We start from the raw sequence: 20227 nt of genomic DNA, 5'->3' as shown, positions 1-20227 counted from the left end.
CGTCCCAAAATAGCCTCGGCGGGGCCATATAAGCGGGGTGGGCGGGTGGGGGGGGGTCAGCGGCAGCATGCTGGGGCCGAGCACGGTGGTACGCAGCGGGGGGCTGCTCTCGGGCGCCCGCCTGGGCTGCCGCGTGCGGGAGGAAGACGTGGGGCGTCGCGAGACCTTCAGCGCCGAATGGCTTGACCTGGAGCTCAGCACCCGGCCTGAGGAGGGGTGAGGGGCACCGCTGCCTCCGAGGGAGGGGGTCCTTGGGGCGCTGGGGCCGTGCGGAGGGGCACTGGGTGCATGAGGGTCCGTCCCCAAGGGCTGTGGGTTCTCCATAAGGTCTTGGGGTTATGGGGGGTTCCAAGGGTCCTGATGTGGCTGTGGGGGCCTGCAGGTATCTCTGGGGTCCCTGAGGGGCTATGGGGGGGGTGTCTCCAAGGTCCCTGTGGGGTCATGGAAGCTCCAGAGAGGTGTTGGGGGGGGGGGTTGTCCAAAGGGGGGCTGAGAGGGTCTTGGGGGGCGTGGGTCCTGTAGGGGAGATGAGGGGTCTTCACGGGACTGCCAGGGGCTGGGCATCCACATGGGGCCATGGGGTGGTCTCCAGGGGTCCCCATGGGGTAGGGTGGTCCCTGTGGGGCTGTGCAGCTCCTGGATGGTCTCCAAGGGACCCCATGGGGTTAGTGAGGCCATGGGGGGGGGTCTCCAGTGTGTGAGTGGGGACATGGGGACCTCCAAGGGATGGGTGGTCCCCAGGGGGTGGTGTGGGACATGGAGGGGGCGGGGTCTCCACGGTATGGGTTGGGACATGGGGGATCTCTAGGGGTCCCCAGGGTGTGGGGTGGGACATGGGGGTCCCCAGGGGGTAGGGTGGGACATGGGGGGAGTTTCCAGGGGTCCCCATAGAGTAGGGTGGGACATGGTGGTCCCCAGGGGTGGGGTGGGACATGTTGGGGTGGGTCTCCAGGGGTCTCCCCGGGGTGGGGTGGGACATGGGGTTCTCCAGGGGCTCCCACAGGGTGGGTGGCCCCAGCTCCCCCCCCATGAGTGTCCCTTACCCAGGTGGTGCCGGCGGGAGGTGGATGAGCATCGCCGGGAGACGCTGGAGCAGCGCGGGGAGGTGCGGGTGCTGGAGCAGCGCTCGCCCTGGGGGCTGCTGCGGTTTGGGTGCCTGGGGCAGCCCCTGGCCCAGCACCTCCTGCCCTACGCCCGCACCCTGCCCCTGCCCCTCTTCGCCCCCCCGGACCTCCGCGGTGCCAAGGCGGGGGTCCCCCGTACCCTCTCCCGCTCCCTCTCCCACGAGGCCCAGCGGGGCTGAGTGTGGCGAAGGGACTGGGGGGCTTGGGGGGGGCAGGAGGCTGATGCTGGGGGGCGGCGGGGGGACCCACACGCCTGGGTCCGCTCGGCCGCCCCAAAGAGGCAGCGCAGGAGGGTGGGGGCAGGTGGGGGTGGGCTCCCGCTTGACTGGGACCCTACCCCGCAGCGGGTGTTGCGGAGGCGGGAAGGAACAGGGTGCCCGTGGTCCGGGGGGCTCCCGGCAGCGACTCGGTTTCCCTGGCAGAGAGAAGGCGATGCAAGGATGGGGAGCGCTGAAACCCACCTGGGGCCAATCGGGGCCCTGGGGGGGCTGTGGAGGGGTGGGGGGGCTACAGCGGGTCGCTCTGTGGGGTTGAACAAATTGTGGTCTTTGTATGGCAATAAAATGGCCAGCCTGGCTCGGTGGCATCATTTTGGGGCGGGGGGGCTGTGGGAGAATGGTACTAGCCCCCAACGTCACCCCCCCCCCAGCATGAGATGGTGTGGGGAGGGGCCAAGTTTTAAGGGGAGAAGGCCCCTGCTGCGGAATGGGGGGAACTGAGGCACAGCACCTTGCCTGCAGTTGGAGGGACCCAGGCATCTGGCAGAGCCTCAGGGTTTTTTTTGGGGGGGGGGGGGCTTGGGGGAGTGGGGGGTAACCTTCTGCTTATATAACCGCCCCCCCCCATCGCCAACCCAGCCGGTGCCAGGGTCCAGGACGGCCCCAGCGCCAGCGCCCAGATTAGCTGTTCCTGCCTGGCCAGATCCTGCTGTCCCTGGGCCACCGCCAGTCCCTGTCCCCTCCCTGTCCCCATCCCATCCCCTTCCTCCCCATGAGCCGCCTTTCCCCGCCAGCTTTGTCCACCTACAGCCCCAGCACAGACAGGTTTTGGGAAGCTTTAAAACGCCCTCATCCCTCTCCCCAGCCCCATAAGCAGTTCCCATCCTGCCCCGTAGCCCAGGGTGCGCTGGGAGTACTGGGAGCGGGCAGGGTTGCTGGTGCCGGCTCCTGCTGGGGCTGGGGTCCAGCACACTCAGCTCACTGGGGATGGCAGCATCACGGAGCACTCAGGCGGGCCCCCATCCCCATCCCACCCCATCCCAATCCCTTCCCATCGCCACCCCCATCCCATCCCGTGGGACGCTGATGGGCAGCCCCGGTGCTGGGGCAGGACGAGGGCAGGACAGCCACATCTCGGGGAGGGGTGGGGGCGGCAAAAGCTTCAGAAGCTTCAGGACCCAGGATTCCTGGATCCTGCCCCCCCTCCACACACGGTCAGGGAAGGCAGAAGCGCGTTATTGCTCAGCTCAGGGCCGGATCCGGCAGCGCCGGCGCCCAGCCACGTCCCCTGGCCCTGGGGCGCTGGCACTAACCTGGTTATCCACGATGGATGGCCACCATCCCCTCCGCGCCGGGCAGGGCCATCGCTCACCGCAGCCCCCCCGAGCCCGGCCGGGGATATAAGGCGGGTTTGGGGAGGCGGGTGGGCACCGCTGCCGCAGCCCCTCACCATGAGCAGCCTGGCCGCCCTCCGGGAGGGCTACGAGCGCTTCGACCCCCACGCCTACCTGCAGAACAACTACCTGCCCCCCCGGGCCGACTTCTCCTCTGAGGAGTTCGTGGTGCCCTGGAAGCTGCGATGCCTGGCCGAGACCTTCGCCAGAGGTGAGGGGTGCCGGGGAAGCCTCCCCGGCCTCACAGCGGGGTGGGGAAACTGAGGCAGGGGGTGGGAGAGCACCTCAGCACCCACCCTGCCTGCTCCCCACCCATCTCCCTGGTCCCCCTCCCGGGATGGGACCCCCTTGGTTGCCCACATCCCCTGGCTCAGTGTGGGACCCCCTCCATGTCCTGTCCCCCTCCCTCCCAGGTGAGATCCGTGGGCGCACTCTCATCGACGTGGGCTCGGGCCCCACCATCTACCAGCTGCTGAGCGCCTGCGACCACTTTGAGGAGATCGTGGCCACCGACTACCTGGCGGTGAACCGGGAGGAGCTGGGGCGCTGGGCGCGGGGGGAGCCCGGCACCTTCGACTGGAGCCCCTTCATCCAGCACGTCTGCAAGATCGAGGGACGCGGGTAGGGCTGCGCAGCGTGGGGACCCCGGGCGGTGGGTGACCCGGCACCGGCGGGACCCCTGCAGGATCCGCGGCTGCACAGCCCATGCGATCACAGCCCCCTGTCCCCGTGGACGCTGGGCTGATCCCTGCAGGATCGTGTCCCTGAGTCCCCATAGGATGACAGCCCCACGTCCCTGTAGATGCTAGGCTGATCCCTAGAGGACTGTGCCCCCAAATCCCATGGGAGCACAGCCCCACATCCCTGCTGACACTGGGCTGATCCCTGCAGGATCGTGTCCCTGAGTCCCCATAGGATCAGATCCCCACATCCCTGCAGATGCTGGGCTGGTCTCTTCAGTATCGTGTCCCCAGATCCCATGGGATCCCATCCCCTCGTCCCTGTGGGTGCTGGGTTGATCCTGTGCTGCAACATTCCGTCCCCCACAACCCCACGGGTGCTGAGCTGGTCCCCAGAGGATCCCACCCACCCCATCCCCATGGACTCCCGTCCCTGCTGACGCCCACCTCTCCGCAGGGAGCCCTGGCAGGAGAAGGAGCGCCGGCTGCGGGGCCGGTTGCGGCGCATCCTGCCCATCGACGTCCACCAGCCGGACCCGCTGGGCGCCCCGCTGCGCCCGCCGGCCGATGCCCTGCTCTCCACCTTCTGCTTGGAGGCCGTCAGCCCCGACCGCGACGCCTTCGCCCGGGCGCTGGCACACGTGGGCTCGCTGCTGCGCCCGGGGGGCCACGCACTGCTGCTGGGGGCCCTGGGGGAGTCCTTCTACCTGGCGGGGGCCGCCCGGCTGCCCGTGGTGCCGCTGGCGGAGGACGACGTCCGCGCCGCGCTGGCCGGAGCCGGCTTCACCCTCCGCGACTACCGCTCCTACACCATGCCGCCCGCCCTCCGCACCGGCGTGGACGACGTCGAGGGCATCTTCTTCGCCCACGCGCAGAAGCCGCTGGAGGCCTGAGGGACCCCCCAAGGGGGGAACCTGCCCCCCGTCATCCCAAAAGCTGGATTTGGTGCCCGCGGCCGCTGCTGCTCCGGCCCTGCTGCTCCCCACGCTGCCCCCAATAAAGGCCAAGCTGCATGGCAGAGCCTGGCATTGCCTTTGGGGGTGTCCCTGTGGGTAGGGGCACCCATAGATCCTGGGGGGGGTGGTGTGTGTGTGGGTGTGTGTCAGGGAGCCGGGGGCGGGCAGAAGGGAGGCTGTGCTGGGGGCTCAGGACAGGGTGAGGATCAGGTGTGCAGTGGGGTGGGTATGGGGTACACTGAGGGGGGCTTGGGGCACAATGCAGGGGGGGGAAACAGGGTGGGCATGGGGCGAGAGCAGGGTGGGAAGTGGGGTGCAGGAGAGGGGGTGTGTGGGGCACACCATGGCGTGACAGCAAGGGAACGGGGTACTCGGGTGGGGTGCCCATGGGGCAGGGAAGGGGTGCGGGGGGAGCGAGAGCCAGGCACAGCACAGGTTGAACTCAGTTTTATTCACATCCCACAGCACACTCAGGCAATGGGGGGGCCTGCATTCCCCCCCCCCGGGGGGGGGCACAGCCCCTCTGGCACAAGGGGGGGGTGCCCCCAGCCCCAAGGCACCGCTCCAGCCCCCCCCACATTACACCCCCTCTGCAAAAGCCAGCCAGCAGGTCTGAGCAAGGCCCCCCCCCGGCCACCCACGTCCCCCCACTGGCACTGTGGGCCCCAACAGCAGTTGCCACCTCACGGCTGCCGGGCTCCACGGCAGGGAGGGCCCCCGGCTCAGCACCAGCAGCCGGGGGGGGCACAGCTGCCCTTGGCCCCTGTGCAACCAGCAATGGGGGTGCCCAGCCCCCCTGCACCCCAGGGAGGGGAGACGGGGGACACGGGGGTGTGTGGAGGGAAAAGCAAACCTCAGAAGGCAACCGGGGGAAGGAGTCCGTGGCCGGGGGGGGCCGGGGGTTCACTTGGCACAGGGCAGGGCAGGACCCTGGGGGGGTGCGAAGGGCCGCGCTCCCCCCCCGGCAGCTCTAGTCGGCTTTGAAGAGGTCGGAGTTGGCCTTCAGGAGGTAGAGGCTGTCGTCCACCAGGAAACTGTGGAGAGGGAGAAGTGGGGGCTGTGGGGGGGCCAAGGGGGGGCTCGGTTCCACAGCCCCATGGCCTCAGGGGAGGCCCCCTTGGGCTGTCAGTGCTAGATGGGAAGGCAGGGGATCGGGGGAGCCCTAAACCCCCCCACTGAGCACAGCCACACCCCAGGGCTCCTGGGGAGCAGTAACGGCGTCCCTCCAGCACCGCACAGGCAATAATGGGGCCCCCAGCACCCCAATTTCAAGAGGGGGGCACTGTACCTCCCATGGGCAAGAGAAGGGGGGACCAGCACCCCACTTTCAGGATGGGAGCACTAAGAATCTCACAGACAAAAGGGGGGACATTAGCACCTTGATTTCAGGAGGCACCCAGCACCCTGTGGGCAAGAGTGGGGTCCCCAGCACCTCGGTTTCAAGGGTGGGACTCACAGCATCCTATGGGAAGCAGAGGGGCCTCCAGCACCCCAGTTTCAAAAGAGGGGCACCCAGCACACCATGGGAAGCAGAGGGGCCTCCAGCACCCCAGTTTCAAGAGGAGGGCACTCAGCACCCTGTGGGAGAGACTAGGGCCCCCAGCACCCCTATTTTAAGAGGGGGCCCCCAGCACCCTGCAGAGAAGGGGTGCTGCTCCGCGCAGAGGGGTGCGAGGGAGGGGGGCACTGACCTGTAGAAGAGGACGTTGAGGGGGATGGTGCCGATGTGCCAGAGCGCGTGGGCGTCCAGCACCCAGAAGAGGGGTGGGAAGTCGAGGAGCTCCAGCAGCGCCAGCGCCTGCAGCAGCAGCACCACGGCCGCGCACTTCCAGACGTGGGGCAGGCGCGGGCGGTTCCGCAGGCACCACCGCAGCCACCACGCCAGGTTGAGGAGCCCTGGGGAAAGCGGTGGGGGGGCACAGGGAGAGGGGAGCACCCACCCGTGGGTACGTCCCCCCCCTCACCCGGCTCCAGCCCCCCTGGTCCCAGCCTCACCGATCGCTGCATTCGCAGCCATGTTGTAGCCGTAGTCAAAGCGGACGAGGGTCAGGTAGGAGATGTGGCAGGCGAGGAAGAGGAGGAGGAAGGCCCTGAAGATGCTGATTAAGGCTGGCCGCTGCAGCCCCACCGTCCTGGGGGGAGGGGGGGCGAGGAGGAGGAGGAGGAAGGGGTCGCTCACAGCCCCCGAGGACCGGCCACTGCCGGTGTCCCCAGCGCCCTGCCCCACGGCTCGGTGGCCCACGGCGCTGGCAGGGCTCACCTGACGCAGCACAGGTACACGGAGTGCAGGACGACGGCCGAAGCGCAGAAATAGTCTAGTTTCTGTGGGGTCGGGGCAGGGTGAGCCACGCTGGCAGCTCGAGGTGGGCCAGGACACACGGTGTGTCCCCCCACCAACCCCAAGCAGGGCTGAATGACAAGACCCCAGCACAGGTTTGGGGACAGAGGGCGATGGTCACGCCAGCTCTGCGGGTGCCACTCACCTCCGTCACAGCCGTGTCCCTCGTGTGGAAGACGGTGGACCAGAACCAGGCGTTTAAGGAGACCTGTGGGAGAGGTGGCGTGAGAGATGGGAAGCCGGAGTGTGCGGGGGGGAGCAGCGGCACGGCCCCCGCCACCAGATAAGTGCCAGCTCCCTGCCTGGGTCACGTTCCCCCCCCTCGGCAGCTCATCAGCCTCATTAGGGAAGACGAGCGCCCTGAAAAAAATGGATGCAGAGGTGGCGGCAGCCGGGGCAGTGGCAGCAGCTGGAGCTGTGCGGGGTTTGCTGATCAGCTGGTTATCAAAAAGCCCTCGAGACGCCACGCTCTGGCAGGGGATGCCCGGGAAGCGCTGCCACCCCCACCCCCCAAGCTCCCCCGTCATCCCTGCGACTAGGGGAGACCACAGGGGCTGCAAGAAGACCCCCAGATAGAGCAGCGAGGACACAGGGTGCAGCACAGCCCCCCCAGGGAGGGGAACGGCGGGGTCACGGCTCACCCAGGCGAAGGCGACGCAGGTGGGGTACATGGGGGAGGCTGGGGGGACGGCGGCTTTGTAGCGCAGCAGCATGATGAAGCTGGCCAGGCCGTTGAGGAAGGAGGCGAAGGCGGAGGCCGGCTCCTGGAAGAACAGGAACCGGGAAAAGGGCCACTGGAACGGAGAGCGGCGGTGTCAGCGGGCGGATGGGGACCCCGGCCCCACCCTTTTCCACCCCCCGCCCCCCCACCCTCACCTTGCCGTGGAACTGGGGCACCCGGTGGCCGCCCTGAACGTAGAGCCGCACCGTCAGCCACATGCACTCGTACTTGCAGTCGTCGCGGCAGGTCCAGCCTGCGGCCAGGGAGACGAAGCGGCGGGAGGGGGGCGGCCGGCGCGGCCCCCTGAGTCCCTCCCAGTATGGACCATTAAGCTGCATGGTCAGACCATAATGGGAGCTGGGAGGGCCAGGACCCAGCATGGATGAGGGGGAGCCGGGGGGGTTCAGCCTGCACTGCTGGCGACCCCCTCCCGCTGTGCTGGGTGCAGGCAGGACACCTGGGCCTTCTCCAAGTGGATCCCAGCACTTCCCAGTACAGCCCAGTGTCCCCCAAAATGGTCCAGTGACTCTCTAAATGGACCAACGGAGGCCAGCATCTCCCCCACCGAAGTCCAGCGGCCCCCCCCGTATGGCTTGGTGTCCCCCCAGAATGGCCCAGCACAGCCCAATACCTCCCTACAAAGCCCAGTGCCCCCCAGCATGATCCCCGAACGGCTCAATAGCCACCAGCACAGCCCAGTGTCCACCAGTACAGCCCAAGTACCTCCCAACGCAGCCCCAGCACAGCCCAGTGACCCCCAGTATAGAACTGGCATAGCCCAGTGCCCCCCAGTATGGCCCAGTGCCCCCCAGTACGGCCCCACGCCCCGGCCCCGGCCGCCCAGACACCCAGTGAGGTGGGCGTGGTCTCTGCTAGGGGAGTGGCCTCCGAGAGGGCGCGGCCTCCCCGAGGGGCGGGGTCTGCCGGTCGTGAGGGCGTGTCCCAGCGCGGCAGCCAATGGGCGCGCGGGGGGCGGTACCTGTCAGGCCCATGTAGAGCGGCTGGCGGGCGCGGAAGTGCCGCAGCGCAGCCCCCGAGCAGTTCTGCCGCTCGCAGCGGCCCAGGCACTCGCGGTACAGCGGCTCCCGGTCCCCCTGCGAGCCCCGGGCCGGGCCCGGCGCCGCCGCTGCCCCCAACAGCAGCAGCAGCGCGGCCCGCACCGCGCCGCCGGCCGCCATCGCCGCCCGGCCCGGCCTCGCCGCTTCCGGCCCACCCCGGAAACGGGGGCGGGCGCAGGGCACCATGGGATATAACGCCTCCGCCGAGCCGTGGGGATGATGGGATACAGTCCCCCAGGGCGAGAGGCTCATGGGATATATCCCCCCTCGGGCGCCCTCCGCAGAGGCCTATGGGATATATCCCCCCACTAGTACACAGCGTGTCCCGGGGGCTGCGGGGGTCTCGGTGTCCCGTGGGGCTCGGGGCCAGGCCACGGCGTGGGGATAGCGTGGCCTGGTCTGACCTCGCCTCGGGGGCTGCGCAGGCCCTGGCCAAGGGGGCCGTGGGGCGAGGATCCCCGAGGCGGCCGCTCTCCCGTGGGGTGCTGCTGGCTGGGGATGGGGGGGACATGATGTCCCCGGCCCCACTGTGACCTTCCCCCCGGGTGGCGGTGACCGGGCGCATCACCCACGGAGCCGTCATTGCTGGGCGGACGGGGGGTCCCGGCCCCCCGGCACTGGGGGCCACTTCTCTGGCCCAGCCGGGTGCCGGCTTCTCCCTCGGGGGCTGCAGGTGGCCACGCGTGGAGAAGCACGGGATGGGGCGCCCGATGGGGCCGGGGGATCCCGGTCCCCCGCCGCGGTCGCTCCTGGCTGCGACGCCCCGGTCTGTGCGGCCAGGGGGTCCAGGCGGAGCTGGCAGTGCATGGGGTCCCCATCGCGGGCCGTGACGCTCCCGGGGGACCCCGTCTCCCGACCCCCCCCCCGTGCACCCAGGGCAGCAGGTAAAGGTGCAGCAGCAGCTTGTGCTCAGGGTGGGGGTCAGTTGCCAGCTCTGGGCTACCTCACTGGGGACCCCATCGAATGCCGCTGGGTTGTCCCCGTGGCCTGTCCTGTCCCCGGCCCCCAGGACCATTCCTGGGTGTCAGCCCTGTCCCCCCACCCCCTGGGACTCTTCTTACCCCCCCGCTCCTGGGGGCGGCATTACTGTCCCCCTTCCCCTGCACCGGGGACGGTCACAGCCCCAGTGGGGCAGGTGAGAGGACAGGGATGGCGCTGCCCCACATCCCATTCAGGTGACCCCACGGCCAAGCCTCCGCCCCCCCTCCCTGCAGCCGGTGCAGCCCCCCCCCCACCCCGGGCCAGCGGGACACCGGGAAGGGGGGGCGGACCCCAGCTCCGGAGCTGGGGGGGGCGGGTCCCGGTGCTCACGGGGGATGGGGGCGGTCCGTGGGTTGGCGGGGGGGGGGGTGTCCGGGGTGGCGGGGGCGGCGGGAGCGCGCCCTTGCCCGGGGCCGGGAGCGCGGCGCGGCCCCGCGAGGCGGAGCCCGGGAGCGGCGGGAGGCGGCGGCTCCGCACCGCAAACTTTCCCGGAGCGGCCGGCGGGGCCATGGGCCGCGGCCCGCGCTGAGCACCATGATCCCCGCCGGGGGCTGCCTCTGCGCCGGGCTGCTGCTCGCCGCCCTCTGCCCCGCCGCCGCCGCCGAAGGTGGGTCCGACCGCACCGGGACACCGGGGGGCGGGGGGGACACCGGGGAGCGAGGGGACACCGGGGACCGGGGGCACACCGGGCCCCGGGAGCGTCCCCTTGGTGGCGTCGGGACTTTGAGAAAAGTTTTGCACCGGAGCGACCGGCACCGGGACGGGACTGGGGAGCACCGGGGGGGAGCGGGAGGGCGCCGGGCTGCGGGGTCCGGCGTGCCCCGTTCGGCTGAAAGTGTCGGGACCGTCCCGTCCCCCCCCCCCAGCCCCCCCGGTCCTTCCCCGATCCGCCCCTTCTCCGGTGCCCCCTCGGTCCCCCCGCCCGGTTCTCCCCTCCGCGGGCAGCGCGCCCCCGGCGGCCCCGCGCCGCGGTCGCCCGCAGGGGTTGGGGGCCGGACTGGGCTGAACTGGGAGGCGCTGGGCCGGACGGGGCTGCCCTGCCCGCTTAGCCCCGGCTCCCCGCCGCCACGAGCGGGACGAGCCCCGGGGCCGCTGCCCCGGGAGGAGTTTGGGGGACCCGGTGCCGCCCCAAGCAGGGACCCCCCCACCCCCAGCTGCAGCCGCTCCCAGGGCTCCGGTAACGCCCGGGGAAGCTGGGACAGGGGGGACACCCCCACTTCCCTGTGTTCCCTCCCGGAGCCGCGGGGAGGTTTCGGGGAGCAGGCAGGGAGCCGCGGGGTGCTGGGGCAGGCGCGGTGCCCCACGGAGCGGGTGGCTGGGTGGGTGGGTGGGTGGGTGCGTCCCCGTCGCTCCCATCCACATTCCCGACGTGCCGCACCCTGCCCAGCCCGGGAGAACGGCCGGGGAGGGAGCGGGAGCAGCCCGGGCAGCAGCCCAGGCCTCGGCCGGGCACACAGGGATAGGGCTGGCAGGGGACGGGGACCCCAGGAGACGGGGCTGGTGGCCCCAAGGTGGGCATCAGCAGCCCCAAAAGCAACCAGCAGGGTTTGCCCCACTGCCTGCTCCGGGCCTGTCTGCTGCCTCCATCCAGCTCCATGGTGGGGGGCAGGTCTGGCACTGGGCAGCTGAGCCGGTGCGGGGTCATGGGGCAGGGACGTGGGGACTTGCTGGGTGCCCTCTGCTCCCAGCACCCCACAGCTCACCCCACTCAGGGTCTGTGCTGGAGGAGCTCCCCCAGCTCTGGGTGGGGGACAGACTGGTGTGTCCCCACAGTCCCAACCCCGTCCCTGGGGCCGGATGCTGGCTGGGAGGGGATGGCCAGCAGCCCTCGTTTGGGGAAACCAGAACCAGGGCAGCCCGGTGGGAACGTGGCCGATGGGCTTTGCCGGACGCCTCGGTGGCTGCCTGTGGGCAGACAGGGTGATCGCGGTGGCACTGCCTGCCGGAGCAAGCCAGGCAGAGCGCGGATCAGTGACTGCCCTTCCCGCCAACCGACCAGGGACCGGGAGGAGCCGGCAGGGCCGAAGCCCGCGGGACGGAGCCGGAATCCTACCAGGATCTGGCCCTGCCACCACCGCTCACCCGCGCCGCCTGCCCTTCACCCTGGGAAAGCCCGTAGCTGCCTCTGCCCGCGCCATGGGGCAGGTGGAGGGCAGACCTTGAGCTTTGGCCGCCTGCCACGATGGTGCAGTTTTCTCCTGGGGGGGATGGGGGGACCCTCCACTGCACAGCTGAGGCCACCACGGTGGGGTGAGAGCTGAACCCCATACTTACGGGGCCTTCCCCCTTGCTGGCCATGTCCAGGGAGGGTCCCCCTGGCTCAGCGGCCCTGGAGCAGGCAGAGGAGGTGCTGCCAGCCTGGTCCCCCAGCCATGAGGCCGTGCAGGCAGCTGCAGGCACCGGGGGCTGTCACTCAGCCGCGGTGTGGCTGGCAGCCCCCTCCAGCCGGGGACCAGGACGCCAAACCCCTGGCCTGGGCAGAGGGCAGGGCACGGCTGCCTGACCCTCGTGTGCCTCGGTGTCCCCCTAGCCCGTGAATGGGCAGGGGACATTGGTGGCTGCGGGCTGGTGGCACTGGGGCTGTGCCGGGGCGGTGGCAGCATCGGTGCTGGAGCTGTGCCGGGGTCGGTGTCAGAGCCAGGCTGGGGTTTGGTGTGGGGAGGGTCGTCCCGGCGTGGTGGCGGGGCGCCGGGGGCTGCGGGCGCGCCAGGGCTGGGCCGTGCCCGCCAGCCCTGCGTCACCGCTGCTCCCCAAACACGCCCGACCTGAAAAGGCGGTTCCTGCCGGGAGCAGGCGGCCGGGGGCCCCGTGCCACCCGCTGCCGTGACTCACCCACCCGGCCCAGGGCCCAGAGCGGGCTCCCGCACCCCCCACCCTGCGCCCCCTGCCCGCCCCGATGCCGCGGGGATGGTCCCGCGGCCAACAGCCCCCCGCGGGATGGGGCCGGCTGGGCTCCGGCAGCCGTCGCTGCTCAACAATTGGGTCTTGTCTCGGCATGGCCCCCCCGCCGGCGTGGGCAGAGCATTCCTGCCTGCAGCCCCCGCTCTGGCCCCCGGCACAGCTTGGTCAGGTCCGTGGGTCCCAGCCTGGCCCCCAGCAGCACCCAGCGCCCACCGTGGGCACGGGGCAACATCGGCCCCCATCTGTCCCTCGTGTGGGGCTGGGGCCGGGTGCCAAAGCGGGAGCAGCTGTGCCGCGTGCCGGGATGGGAGCCGGGGGAGCAGCGATCCAGGAAGCCCATCGGAAGCTGTTGGGAGCAGCCCCGGAGATAAATGTCCACCGCCAGATCCGCGGCATTTCCTGCGGAGGCCGGTGCCGCCGGTGGCTCGGTTTCCCGCGGGGGGGAGGCTGGGTCGGGTGAAGGGACCCGCTGAGCTCCCGCTCCATCCCCGCAGTGTGCACGGGGACCGACATGAAGCTGCTGCGTCCCTCCAGCCCTGAGAGCCACTACGAGACGCTGAGGCACCTCTACCAGGGCTGCCAGGTGGTGCAGGGCAACCTGGAGCTCACCTACCTGCCCCCCAACGCTGACACCACCTTCCTCAAGGTGTGTGGGGCGGGAAACACCCCGGGGGAAGCACTTTGGGGGTCTGGCTGACCCATCACCCCTGTCCTCCCGTCCCCAGGACATCAAGGAGGTGCAGGGCTACGTGCTGATCGCGGAGAACCAAGTGAGCCATCTGGAGCTGCAGAGCCTGCGCATCATCCGGGGGACGCAGCTCTTCCAGGAGCGTTACGCCCTGGCCGTGGTGGGCAATGCCGGCCCCACCGGCACGCCGGGGCTGCGCCAGCTCGGCATGCGGCACCTCACAGGTCAGGCACCCCTCCCCGGGGTGGACGCTCCCTGCGTGGGGTGCTCAGGGCTGCAGGGAGCTGCTCCGGGGGGCTGCAGGGTCCTGCCTGGGGTGGGTGTCCCCATGGGGTGGCAGGTCCCTGCCCATGACTGGGTGGGCCCATGGGGCTCCAGGTCCCTGCCCAGGGCTGGGAGGCCCCATGGGGCTGCAAGCCCCCCTGTCCCTGTGCTGACCCCCTCCCCAACCTGTCCCCACACAGAGATCCTGAAGGGAGGGGTGCGCATCGAGGGGAACCCCCAGCTCTGCTTCCAGGAGACCATCCTCTGGTCTGACATCTTCCACCGGCACAATGAGTTCCGTGAAGAGACCTGGGTGGAAAGCACCCGCACCCGCAGCTGTGAGCATCGGGACCCCGGCCGGGGGCAGTGGGTTGTACCCAGGGAGGGGGCCCGGGGGTTGGCAGCCCCCATGACATCGCCCGCTCACGGCTTCCGCCGGTGCAGGTCCCGATTGCCAGGCGCTGTGTGCCGAGGGGCACTGCTGGGGCGAGGGGCCGCAGGACTGCCAGACGCGTGAGTACGGGGCCTGCAGCCAGCTCTGCCCCATCCCGAGACCCCCAAAGCCCCTGACCTGCGAGACCCCCCACCTTGCTCCGCATGTCCCTGCCCCATTGACCCCTACTTGCCACCTAAATCCTGGCCCCAGAGACACATGAATCTTCCACTTGTCCCCCCAGATTCCCCATGGGCTCTCCAGAATCCCTGCTCTGGAGGCCCCTACTTGTCACCCCCCAAATCCCTGTCCCATTGACTCCTAGTTGGCACCCAAATTCCTGGCCCAGAAACCCCTAAAATCCCTACCCTGGGGGCCTCTGTTTACCCCCTGCAAATCCCCGCCCTGGGGATCCCTGCTTGCCCCCATAGATCCCTGCCCCACTGCCCCCACTTGGCACCCAAATCCCCACCACAGGACACCCCCCCCCAGATCCTGGCCCTGGGAATCCACCTACCCCCCAGCTCCTCATCCTGGGGACCCCCATGTCCCCTGGGGGGGGGGGAAGAGCCATGAGGGTCCCTGTCCCCATCACGTCCCTCTGTCCCTCTACCAGTGACCAACAGCATCTGCCACGGGTGCCCGCGCTGCAAGGGCACGAAGCCCACCGACTGCTGCCACGAGCAGTGCGCCGCCGGCTGCACCGGCCCCAAGCACTCCGACTGCCTGGTGCGCACCGGGGACGGCGGGGGGGGGTTCCCGGTGGCGGGGGGGGGGGAACACGCCGGGGTCTCACGCCAGCCGTTGTCCCTCCTCCCCAGGCGTGCCTGAACTTCAACCGGAGCGGGATCTGCGAGCTGCACTGTCCCCCCCTCGTCATCTACAACTCGGACACCTTCGAGTCGGTGCCCAACCGTGACGGGCGCTACACCTTCGGCGCCAGCTGCGTCAGCCAGTGTCCCTGTGAGTACCGTGCCGGCGGGGGGGTCCGGTGCTGAGCTGCAGGGGCCCTGACCGCCCCCCCTCCCGCCTCACCCCGCCCCCAGATAACTACCTCGCGACGGAGGTGGGGTCGTGCACCCTCGTGTGCCCCCAGAACAGCCAGGAGGTCACTGTCAACAATGTCCAGAAGTGTGAGAAGTGCAGCAAGCCCTGCCCGGAGGGTGAGCAGCCCCCCACCCCCGGCGTCTGGGGACCCCTTGGGGGGTGCTGGCCATGCCCTGGGTGGTGGGGTGGGGTCCCTCCATGGCTGGCAGCAGGGGAGCAGGGGTCCTGGCGGAGCACCCCAGCCCTGCTGTGCCCCCCCCCAGTGTGCTACGGGCTGGGAGTGGATTTTCTCAAGGGCGTCCGTGCCGTGAACGCCTCCAACATCCAGCACTTTGCTGGCTGCACCAAGATCTTCGGCAGCCTCGCCTTCCTGCCCGAGACCTTCGCCGGGTAAGTGCCCCCACCCTCTCCATCCCTGAGCCTGCAGGTGGCCTCTGGGACCCCCACCCCCTCCAACCTCCCTCCCACCCCTGGCAGGGACCCCAGCACCAACACGCCGCCCCTGGACCCCAAACTGCTGCAGATCTTCGAGAGTCTGGAGGAGCTGACGGGTGAGAGCAGGGGGAGCTGGGGGTCTAAGGATTGTGGGGAGACACAGGGTAGTGACACTCAGCTCCCTGCAGGCTTCCTCTACATCGCTGCCTGGCCGCCCGGCTGGCAGGACCTGGGTGTCTTCCAAAACCTGCGGGTCATCCGGGGCCGCGTGCTGCACAAGTGAGCAGGGCAGGGACATCGGGGGGACATGGGGGTTGGGGGCGGGGGCTGTGTCCTCGTACGCTCATCTGGCGGTGTCTCGGCAGCGGCGCCTACTCGCTGACGCTGCAGAACCTGACGGTGCAGGCGCTGGGGCTCCGCGCTCTGCAGGAGGTCAGCAGCGGGATGGTGCTCATCCACCACAACCCCCAGCTCTGCTTCCTTCAGAAGGTGCCCTGGGGCAGCATCTTCCGCAACCCCCGCCAGCACCTCTTCCAGACCCACAACAAGCCCCCCGAGCAGTGCGGTAAGCAGCACCCATGGGCGACGGGGCTGGGGGAGCTGGCAGACCCCCCTCCCCCCAGTTGCTCACAGTGTCCCCCTGCAGAGAGCGAAGGGCTGGTCTGCTTCCACCTCTGCGCCCACGGGCACTGCTGGGGTCCCGGCCCGACCCAGTGCGTCGCCTGCGAGCGGTTCCTGCGCGGCCAGGAGTGCGTCGCCTCCTGCAACCTCCTGGACGGGTAAGTGGTGAGCGCCAGGGTCGGCAGGCAGAACTGCGGGGTGTGTGGGGTGTGTGTGTGGGGGATGTCCAGGACCCCTTCCCCATCCCCACCCCATGGTCCCTTCACCCCGCAGAGCCATCCGGGAGCACGCCAACGGGACACGGTGCCTCCCCTGCCACCCCGAGTGCCAGCCCCAGAACGGCACCGAGACCTGCTTCGGATCGGTGAGGATGAGGAGGACACGGTGGGGTCGGGGGGGTGGCCCCGATGCCCGGGTCCCTCACACCCCACCCCCCCGCGCAGGAGGCGGACCAGTGTGTGGCTTGCGCCCACTACAAGGACGGGCAGCAGTGCGTGCGGCGCTGCCCCAGCGGTGTGAAGTCGGACACCTCCTTCGTGCCCATCTGGAAGTACCCAGACGAAGACGGCGTCTGCCAGCTCTGCCCCACCAACTGCACCCACTCGTGAGTCAGGGTGGGGGCAGGTCAGGTATGGGCAGGGGGTCATTTGGCGGGGGGGGAGCTACTGACAGCGGGGCTGTTGCACACTGTCCCCCCAGGTGCACGATCCGGGACGAGGACGGCTGCCCTGTGGACCAGAAGCCAAGGTACGAGCACGGGTACCCTGCGCCACCCTGATCTGCACCCATCTGGGTGCTGGGGGGGGCTCCTCCAGCCGGGACCCCCACCCTGTCAGCATCTCCACCCCCCCCCCACCCCGCTCCCCTCCCGTCCCACAGCCAGGTGACATCCATCATTGCCGGCGTTGTGGGGGCTCTGCTGGTCGTCGTCCTCCTGCTCATCACCGTCGTCTGCGTCAAGCGCCGGCGGCAGCAGGAGCGGAAGCACACCATGCGGCGCCTGCTGCAGGAGACCGAGGTGGGGACACTGGGACCCACGGCTGTCCCCCCCAGTGCTGGGGGGGTGTGTGCCCAAAGCCCGCCTCCCCTCCCACCCCCCTCACCCATCTGTGTCCCGCAGCTGGTGGAGCCCCTGACGCCCAGCGGAGCCCTCCCCAACCAGGCCCAGATGCGGATCCTCAAGGAGACGGAGCTTAAAAAAGTGAAAGTCTTGGGCTCTGGTGCTTTTGGCACTGTTTATAAGGTGAGGGGAAGGGGGAGGTTCTGCAGGCGGGCTGGGGCTGGGACCCTCCCCGCTCCGCACCCCCTCACCTGTGTTCCCCACTCCCAGGGCATCTGGATCCCCGACGGGGAGAGCGTGAAGATCCCGGTGGCCATCAAGGTCTTGCGGGAGAACACCTCGCCCAAAGCCAACAAGGAGATCCTGGATGTGAGTGTGCCAGCAGTGCCGGTGGGTGAGGGGTGCTGGTGGCAGCCCCCACCCAGCCTGACCGTCCCCCCCCTAACCCTGCCCACAGGAGGCCTACGTGATGGCGGGGGTGGGCAGCCCCTACGTGTCCCGGCTGCTGGGCATCTGCCTGACCTCCACGGTGCAGCTGGTGACGCAGCTGATGCCCTACGGCTGCCTCCTGGACTACGTGCGGGAGAACAAGGACCGCATCGGCTCACAGGACCTCCTCAACTGGTGTGTGCAGATCGCCAAGGTAGGACGGGGGTCTGGGGGGACCTGGTGGGGGGGACACGGCAGGGGCTGGGGCTGGCCTGACACGTGCTGCCCCCAGGGGATGAGTTACCTGGAGGAGGTGCGGCTGGTGCACCGGGACCTGGCTGCTCGCAACGTCCTTGTCAAGAGCCCCAACCACGTCAAGATCACTGACTTCGGGCTGGCCCGGCTGCTCGACATTGATGAGACCGAGTACCACGCTGATGGTGGCAAGGTGGGGTGTGGGGATATGGGGACCACGATGACCCCCTCAGGGCCAGCCAGAGCCCTCCCCCAGTCCTGCTCACCTCTCCATCCTCCTTGTCCCAGGTCCCCATCAAGTGGATGGCGCTGGAGTCCATCCTCCGCCGGCGCTTCACACACCAGAGCGACGTCTGGAGCTATGGTAGGTCGGGGCGGCCACAACCCTGGGCTCAGCGCCGGTGCTGGGTGCGCAGGGGAGCCCGGGACACCGCTCACTCCTGTCCCTGTCCCCCCAGGTGTCACCGTGTGGGAGCTGATGACCTTCGGGGCGAAGCCCTACGATGGGATCCCCGCCCGGGAGATCCCTGATCTGCTGGAGAAGGGCGAGAGGCTGCCGCAGCCGCCCATCTGCACCATCGACGTCTACATGATCATGGTGAAATGTACGGGGTGGGGACAAGGACACGGCACGGGGTGGGGACAAGGACACGGCACGGGGTCGGGGCGCTGCGGTGGCACCTCGCTCCCAGCCCTGACGATGCCCGGCTCTGCCCCAGGCTGGATGATCGACTCCGAGTGCCGGCCCAAGTTTCGGGAGCTGGTCACCGAATTCTCCCGCATGGCCCGGGACCCCCAGCGCTTTGTGGTCATCCAGGTACGTGGGTCCCCGGTGGTCCTGTGTCCCCCCTGCCAGCACCCCGGTGTGGGCACTGACCGCTGCCCTCGCACCCACAGAACGACATGGTCGGGCTGCCCGGCTCCATCGACAGCACCTTCTACCGAGCCCTGCTCGAGGAGGAGGATATGGACGACCTGGTGGACGCTGAGGAGTATCTGGTCCCTCACCAGGGCTTCTTCAGCGCCGAGACCTCCACCACCTACCGCAGCCGCATCTCCTCCACACGGGTAGGTGGGCTTGGGGGGGGGGCCAGGCCGGAGCCCCCCCCCATCCTGGCAGAGGTGTGCCAGGGCAGCCCAGGCTGCAGCCACAGCTGTGCCAGGGGGGTGTGGGGTGCAAAGCCCCCTCCCCATGCTGCCTGGCGACCCTGTCTGTGGGCACTGGGACTGGCTGCAGCCCTCGGTGTGGGCTGCAAGCACCCGACTCCGTGCCCTCTCCTACACCCAGAGCACAGCAGAGACCCCGGCTGACGTGGAGGAGGGTGGGGGCTTGGCTGCCTTCCCCTTCCCCCCCCAGGGCCTGGCGGAGGGGCCAGAGGGCCCCGTGCCGGAGGTGCTGGAGGGGGATGGTGGGGCCAAGGTGGCCCTGCAGAGCCCAGCGGTGCGGGAGCCCGGCACTCTGCCGCGGTACAGCGAGGACCCCACCGGGCTGGCGGCCGAGGAGAGCGAGGGCCTGGACCCCGAGGGCTTCACTGCACCAGCCCCCCGCACAACCATGCCAGGTAGGGAGGGGGTGGCTGAGTGTACAACCTGGGGGCTGCCCACCCACCCCGTCGCCCAGCCACGGTGGTCCCTAATGCATCCTTTGTCCCTGCAGAGTATGTGAACCAGGCTGAGGAGCGGCCGTCCCCGCCCCGGCACCCCCGCGCACCCCCGTCCCCGCCGGACAAGCCCAAGGGGCACCAGGGGAAGAATGGGCTCATCAAGGAAGCCAAGCACTCCTTCCCGGGGCCCTTCGGCCACGCCGTGGAGAACCCCGAGTACCTGGCGCCCCCCGGCCCACCTGCCCCCTTCAGCCAGGCCTTCGACAACCCCTACTACTGGAACCAGGACCCTCCCAAGGCCGGCGGCCCCAAGGGTGGCCCCGGCCCGACGCCGACGGCCGAGAACCCCGAGTACCTCGGCCTGGCTGGCCCCGACAATGCAGCTGCATAGGGCCGGGCTGTGGAGAGCCCCCCACCCACACACTTCGCCGAGGCAGCTTGGGGAGGGACGGCACAGCGAGCTGTGGACACACGGGGCCGTGCTAATGCTGCAGGGTGACACTGGCCACGGAGGGCTGGGAGAGCCCAGGGTGCTGTGGGACAGCGTGGCAGCGCACATGGGGACAGAGAGGGGGGTCACCCTTCGTGAAGGTGTTCCTCTGGGCTCCCCCCATGGAGCTGGGCATCGGCAGGGGTGACCCACAACCTGCTGAGCCAGACGGTGCTCAGACTGTGACCAGGAGCAGCCCGGGGAGCTCGGCCCCAACATGGCCCAGAGAAGGACAGCCTGCCACCATCACCCCAAAGGCTCCTCCGCCACCACCCACCTCTCTGCAGGGATGTCCCAGCACGGCTCATCCCGTGAACCTCGCCGCCACCCTCCCCCCCCAGCGCCCCTGCCGCGCCGGGACACACGGACTTGCACTGAGAGCAGGCGGACACCGGGCCCACGCCCCGGCTCCTCCTGGATTCTTTTGAAGCCGACTGTATCGCACCGAGATGTATATTTGATAATTGTACATTGGATTTTTTTTTTTTTCTACTCCCCTTGTCTGTGTGGTTCCCCTCCTCTATCACAGG

General features: G+C 69.6%; 4 protein-coding genes across 5 annotated transcripts; 3 read left to right on the top strand and 1 right to left on the bottom strand.

Moving 5' to 3' along the window:
* Positions 1 to 43: 43 nt before the first annotated feature.
* On the top strand, positions 44 to 1612 carry TCAP (titin-cap). The gene is made up of 2 exons (XM_064473021.1): positions 44 to 216; positions 1048 to 1612. Exons 1-2 carry the CDS (start codon positions 68 to 70, stop codon positions 1301 to 1303), a joined length of 405 nt encoding a protein of 134 aa, XP_064329091.1. The 5' UTR covers positions 44 to 67; the 3' UTR covers positions 1304 to 1612.
* A 381-nt stretch (positions 1613 to 1993) lies between these two features.
* On the top strand, positions 1994 to 4426 carry PNMT (phenylethanolamine N-methyltransferase). The gene is made up of 3 exons (XM_064473088.1): positions 1994 to 2947; positions 3150 to 3357; positions 3874 to 4426. Exons 1-3 carry the CDS (start codon positions 2794 to 2796, stop codon positions 4307 to 4309), a joined length of 798 nt encoding a protein of 265 aa, XP_064329158.1. The 5' UTR covers positions 1994 to 2793; the 3' UTR covers positions 4310 to 4426.
* Positions 4427 to 4803: 377 nt separating this feature from the next.
* On the bottom strand, positions 4804 to 8670 carry PGAP3 (post-GPI attachment to proteins phospholipase 3). Of its 2 annotated transcripts, none has more exons than XM_064473154.1 (8): positions 8411 to 8670; positions 7587 to 7684; positions 7352 to 7504; positions 6856 to 6918; positions 6633 to 6694; positions 6368 to 6504; positions 6064 to 6268; positions 4804 to 5406 (listed from the first exon to the last, which is right to left on the bottom strand). In XM_064473154.1, the coding sequence occupies exons 1-8, from the start codon at positions 8607 to 8609 to the stop codon at positions 5343 to 5345; spliced, it is 981 nt and encodes a 326-aa protein (XP_064329224.1). In that variant the 5' UTR covers positions 8610 to 8670; the 3' UTR covers positions 4804 to 5342. The 2 variants fall into 2 exon arrangements, with proteins under 2 accessions (XP_064329224.1, XP_064329225.1); XM_064473155.1 differs by having other exon boundaries at positions 7352 to 7474.
* Positions 8671 to 9847: 1177 nt separating this feature from the next.
* On the top strand, positions 9848 to 20189 carry ERBB2 (erb-b2 receptor tyrosine kinase 2). The gene is made up of 27 exons (XM_064473626.1): positions 9848 to 10077; positions 12866 to 13017; positions 13097 to 13283; positions 13524 to 13661; positions 13768 to 13836; positions 14373 to 14485; positions 14578 to 14719; positions 14803 to 14919; positions 15067 to 15193; positions 15281 to 15354; positions 15427 to 15517; positions 15604 to 15803; positions 15885 to 16017; positions 16133 to 16223; positions 16303 to 16463; positions 16559 to 16606; positions 16739 to 16877; positions 16980 to 17102; positions 17190 to 17288; positions 17377 to 17562; positions 17641 to 17796; positions 17892 to 17967; positions 18062 to 18208; positions 18323 to 18420; positions 18501 to 18671; positions 18892 to 19165; positions 19261 to 20189. The coding sequence occupies exons 1-27, from the start codon at positions 10005 to 10007 to the stop codon at positions 19596 to 19598; spliced, it is 3723 nt and encodes a 1240-aa protein (XP_064329696.1). The 5' UTR covers positions 9848 to 10004; the 3' UTR covers positions 19599 to 20189.
* Positions 20190 to 20227: the final 38 nt, after the last annotated feature.

The sequence above is a fragment of the Phalacrocorax carbo genome, chromosome 25 (assembly GCF_963921805.1).
Source record: "Phalacrocorax carbo chromosome 25, bPhaCar2.1, whole genome shotgun sequence".
Lineage (NCBI taxonomy): Eukaryota > Metazoa > Chordata > Aves > Suliformes > Phalacrocoracidae > Phalacrocorax > Phalacrocorax carbo.
The sequence above is the reverse complement of the archived record's forward strand: the minus strand, read 5'-3'. Positions and strand labels throughout refer to the sequence as shown.

Bases quoted from the DNA above. Each gene is read 5' to 3' on its own strand.
- TCAP (XM_064473021.1), top strand. From the start codon at position 68: ATGCTGGGGCCGAGCACGGTGGTACGCAGCGGGGGGCTGCTCTCGGGC. The intron at 217-1,047 runs GTGAGGGGCACC...TCCCTTACCCAG, and splicing joins AGCACCCGGCCTGAGGAGGG to GTGGTGCCGGCGGGAGGTGG.
- PNMT (XM_064473088.1), top strand. From the start codon at position 2,794: ATGAGCAGCCTGGCCGCCCTCCGGGAGGGCTACGAGCGCTTCGACCCC. The intron at 2,948-3,149 runs GTGAGGGGTGCC...CCTCCCTCCCAG, and splicing joins GGCCGAGACCTTCGCCAGAG to GTGAGATCCGTGGGCGCACT. The intron at 3,358-3,873 runs GTAGGGCTGCGC...ACCTCTCCGCAG, and splicing joins TGCAAGATCGAGGGACGCGG to GGAGCCCTGGCAGGAGAAGG.
- PGAP3 (XM_064473154.1), bottom strand. From the start codon at position 8,609: ATGGCGGCCGGCGGCGCGGTGCGGGCCGCGCTGCTGCTGCTGTTGGGG. The intron at 7,505-7,586 runs GTGAGGGTGGGG...TCTCCGTTCCAG, and splicing joins TGCCCCAGTTCCACGGCAAG to TGGCCCTTTTCCCGGTTCCT. The intron at 6,269-6,367 runs GTGAGGCTGGGA...CGCTTTCCCCAG, and splicing joins GGCTGCGAATGCAGCGATCG to GGCTCCTCAACCTGGCGTGG.
- ERBB2 (XM_064473626.1), top strand. From the start codon at position 10,005: ATGATCCCCGCCGGGGGCTGCCTCTGCGCCGGGCTGCTGCTCGCCGCC. The intron at 16,018-16,132 runs GTAAGTGGTGAG...TTCACCCCGCAG, and splicing joins TCCTGCAACCTCCTGGACGG to AGCCATCCGGGAGCACGCCA. The intron at 18,421-18,500 runs GTACGTGGGTCC...TCGCACCCACAG, and splicing joins AGCGCTTTGTGGTCATCCAG to AACGACATGGTCGGGCTGCC.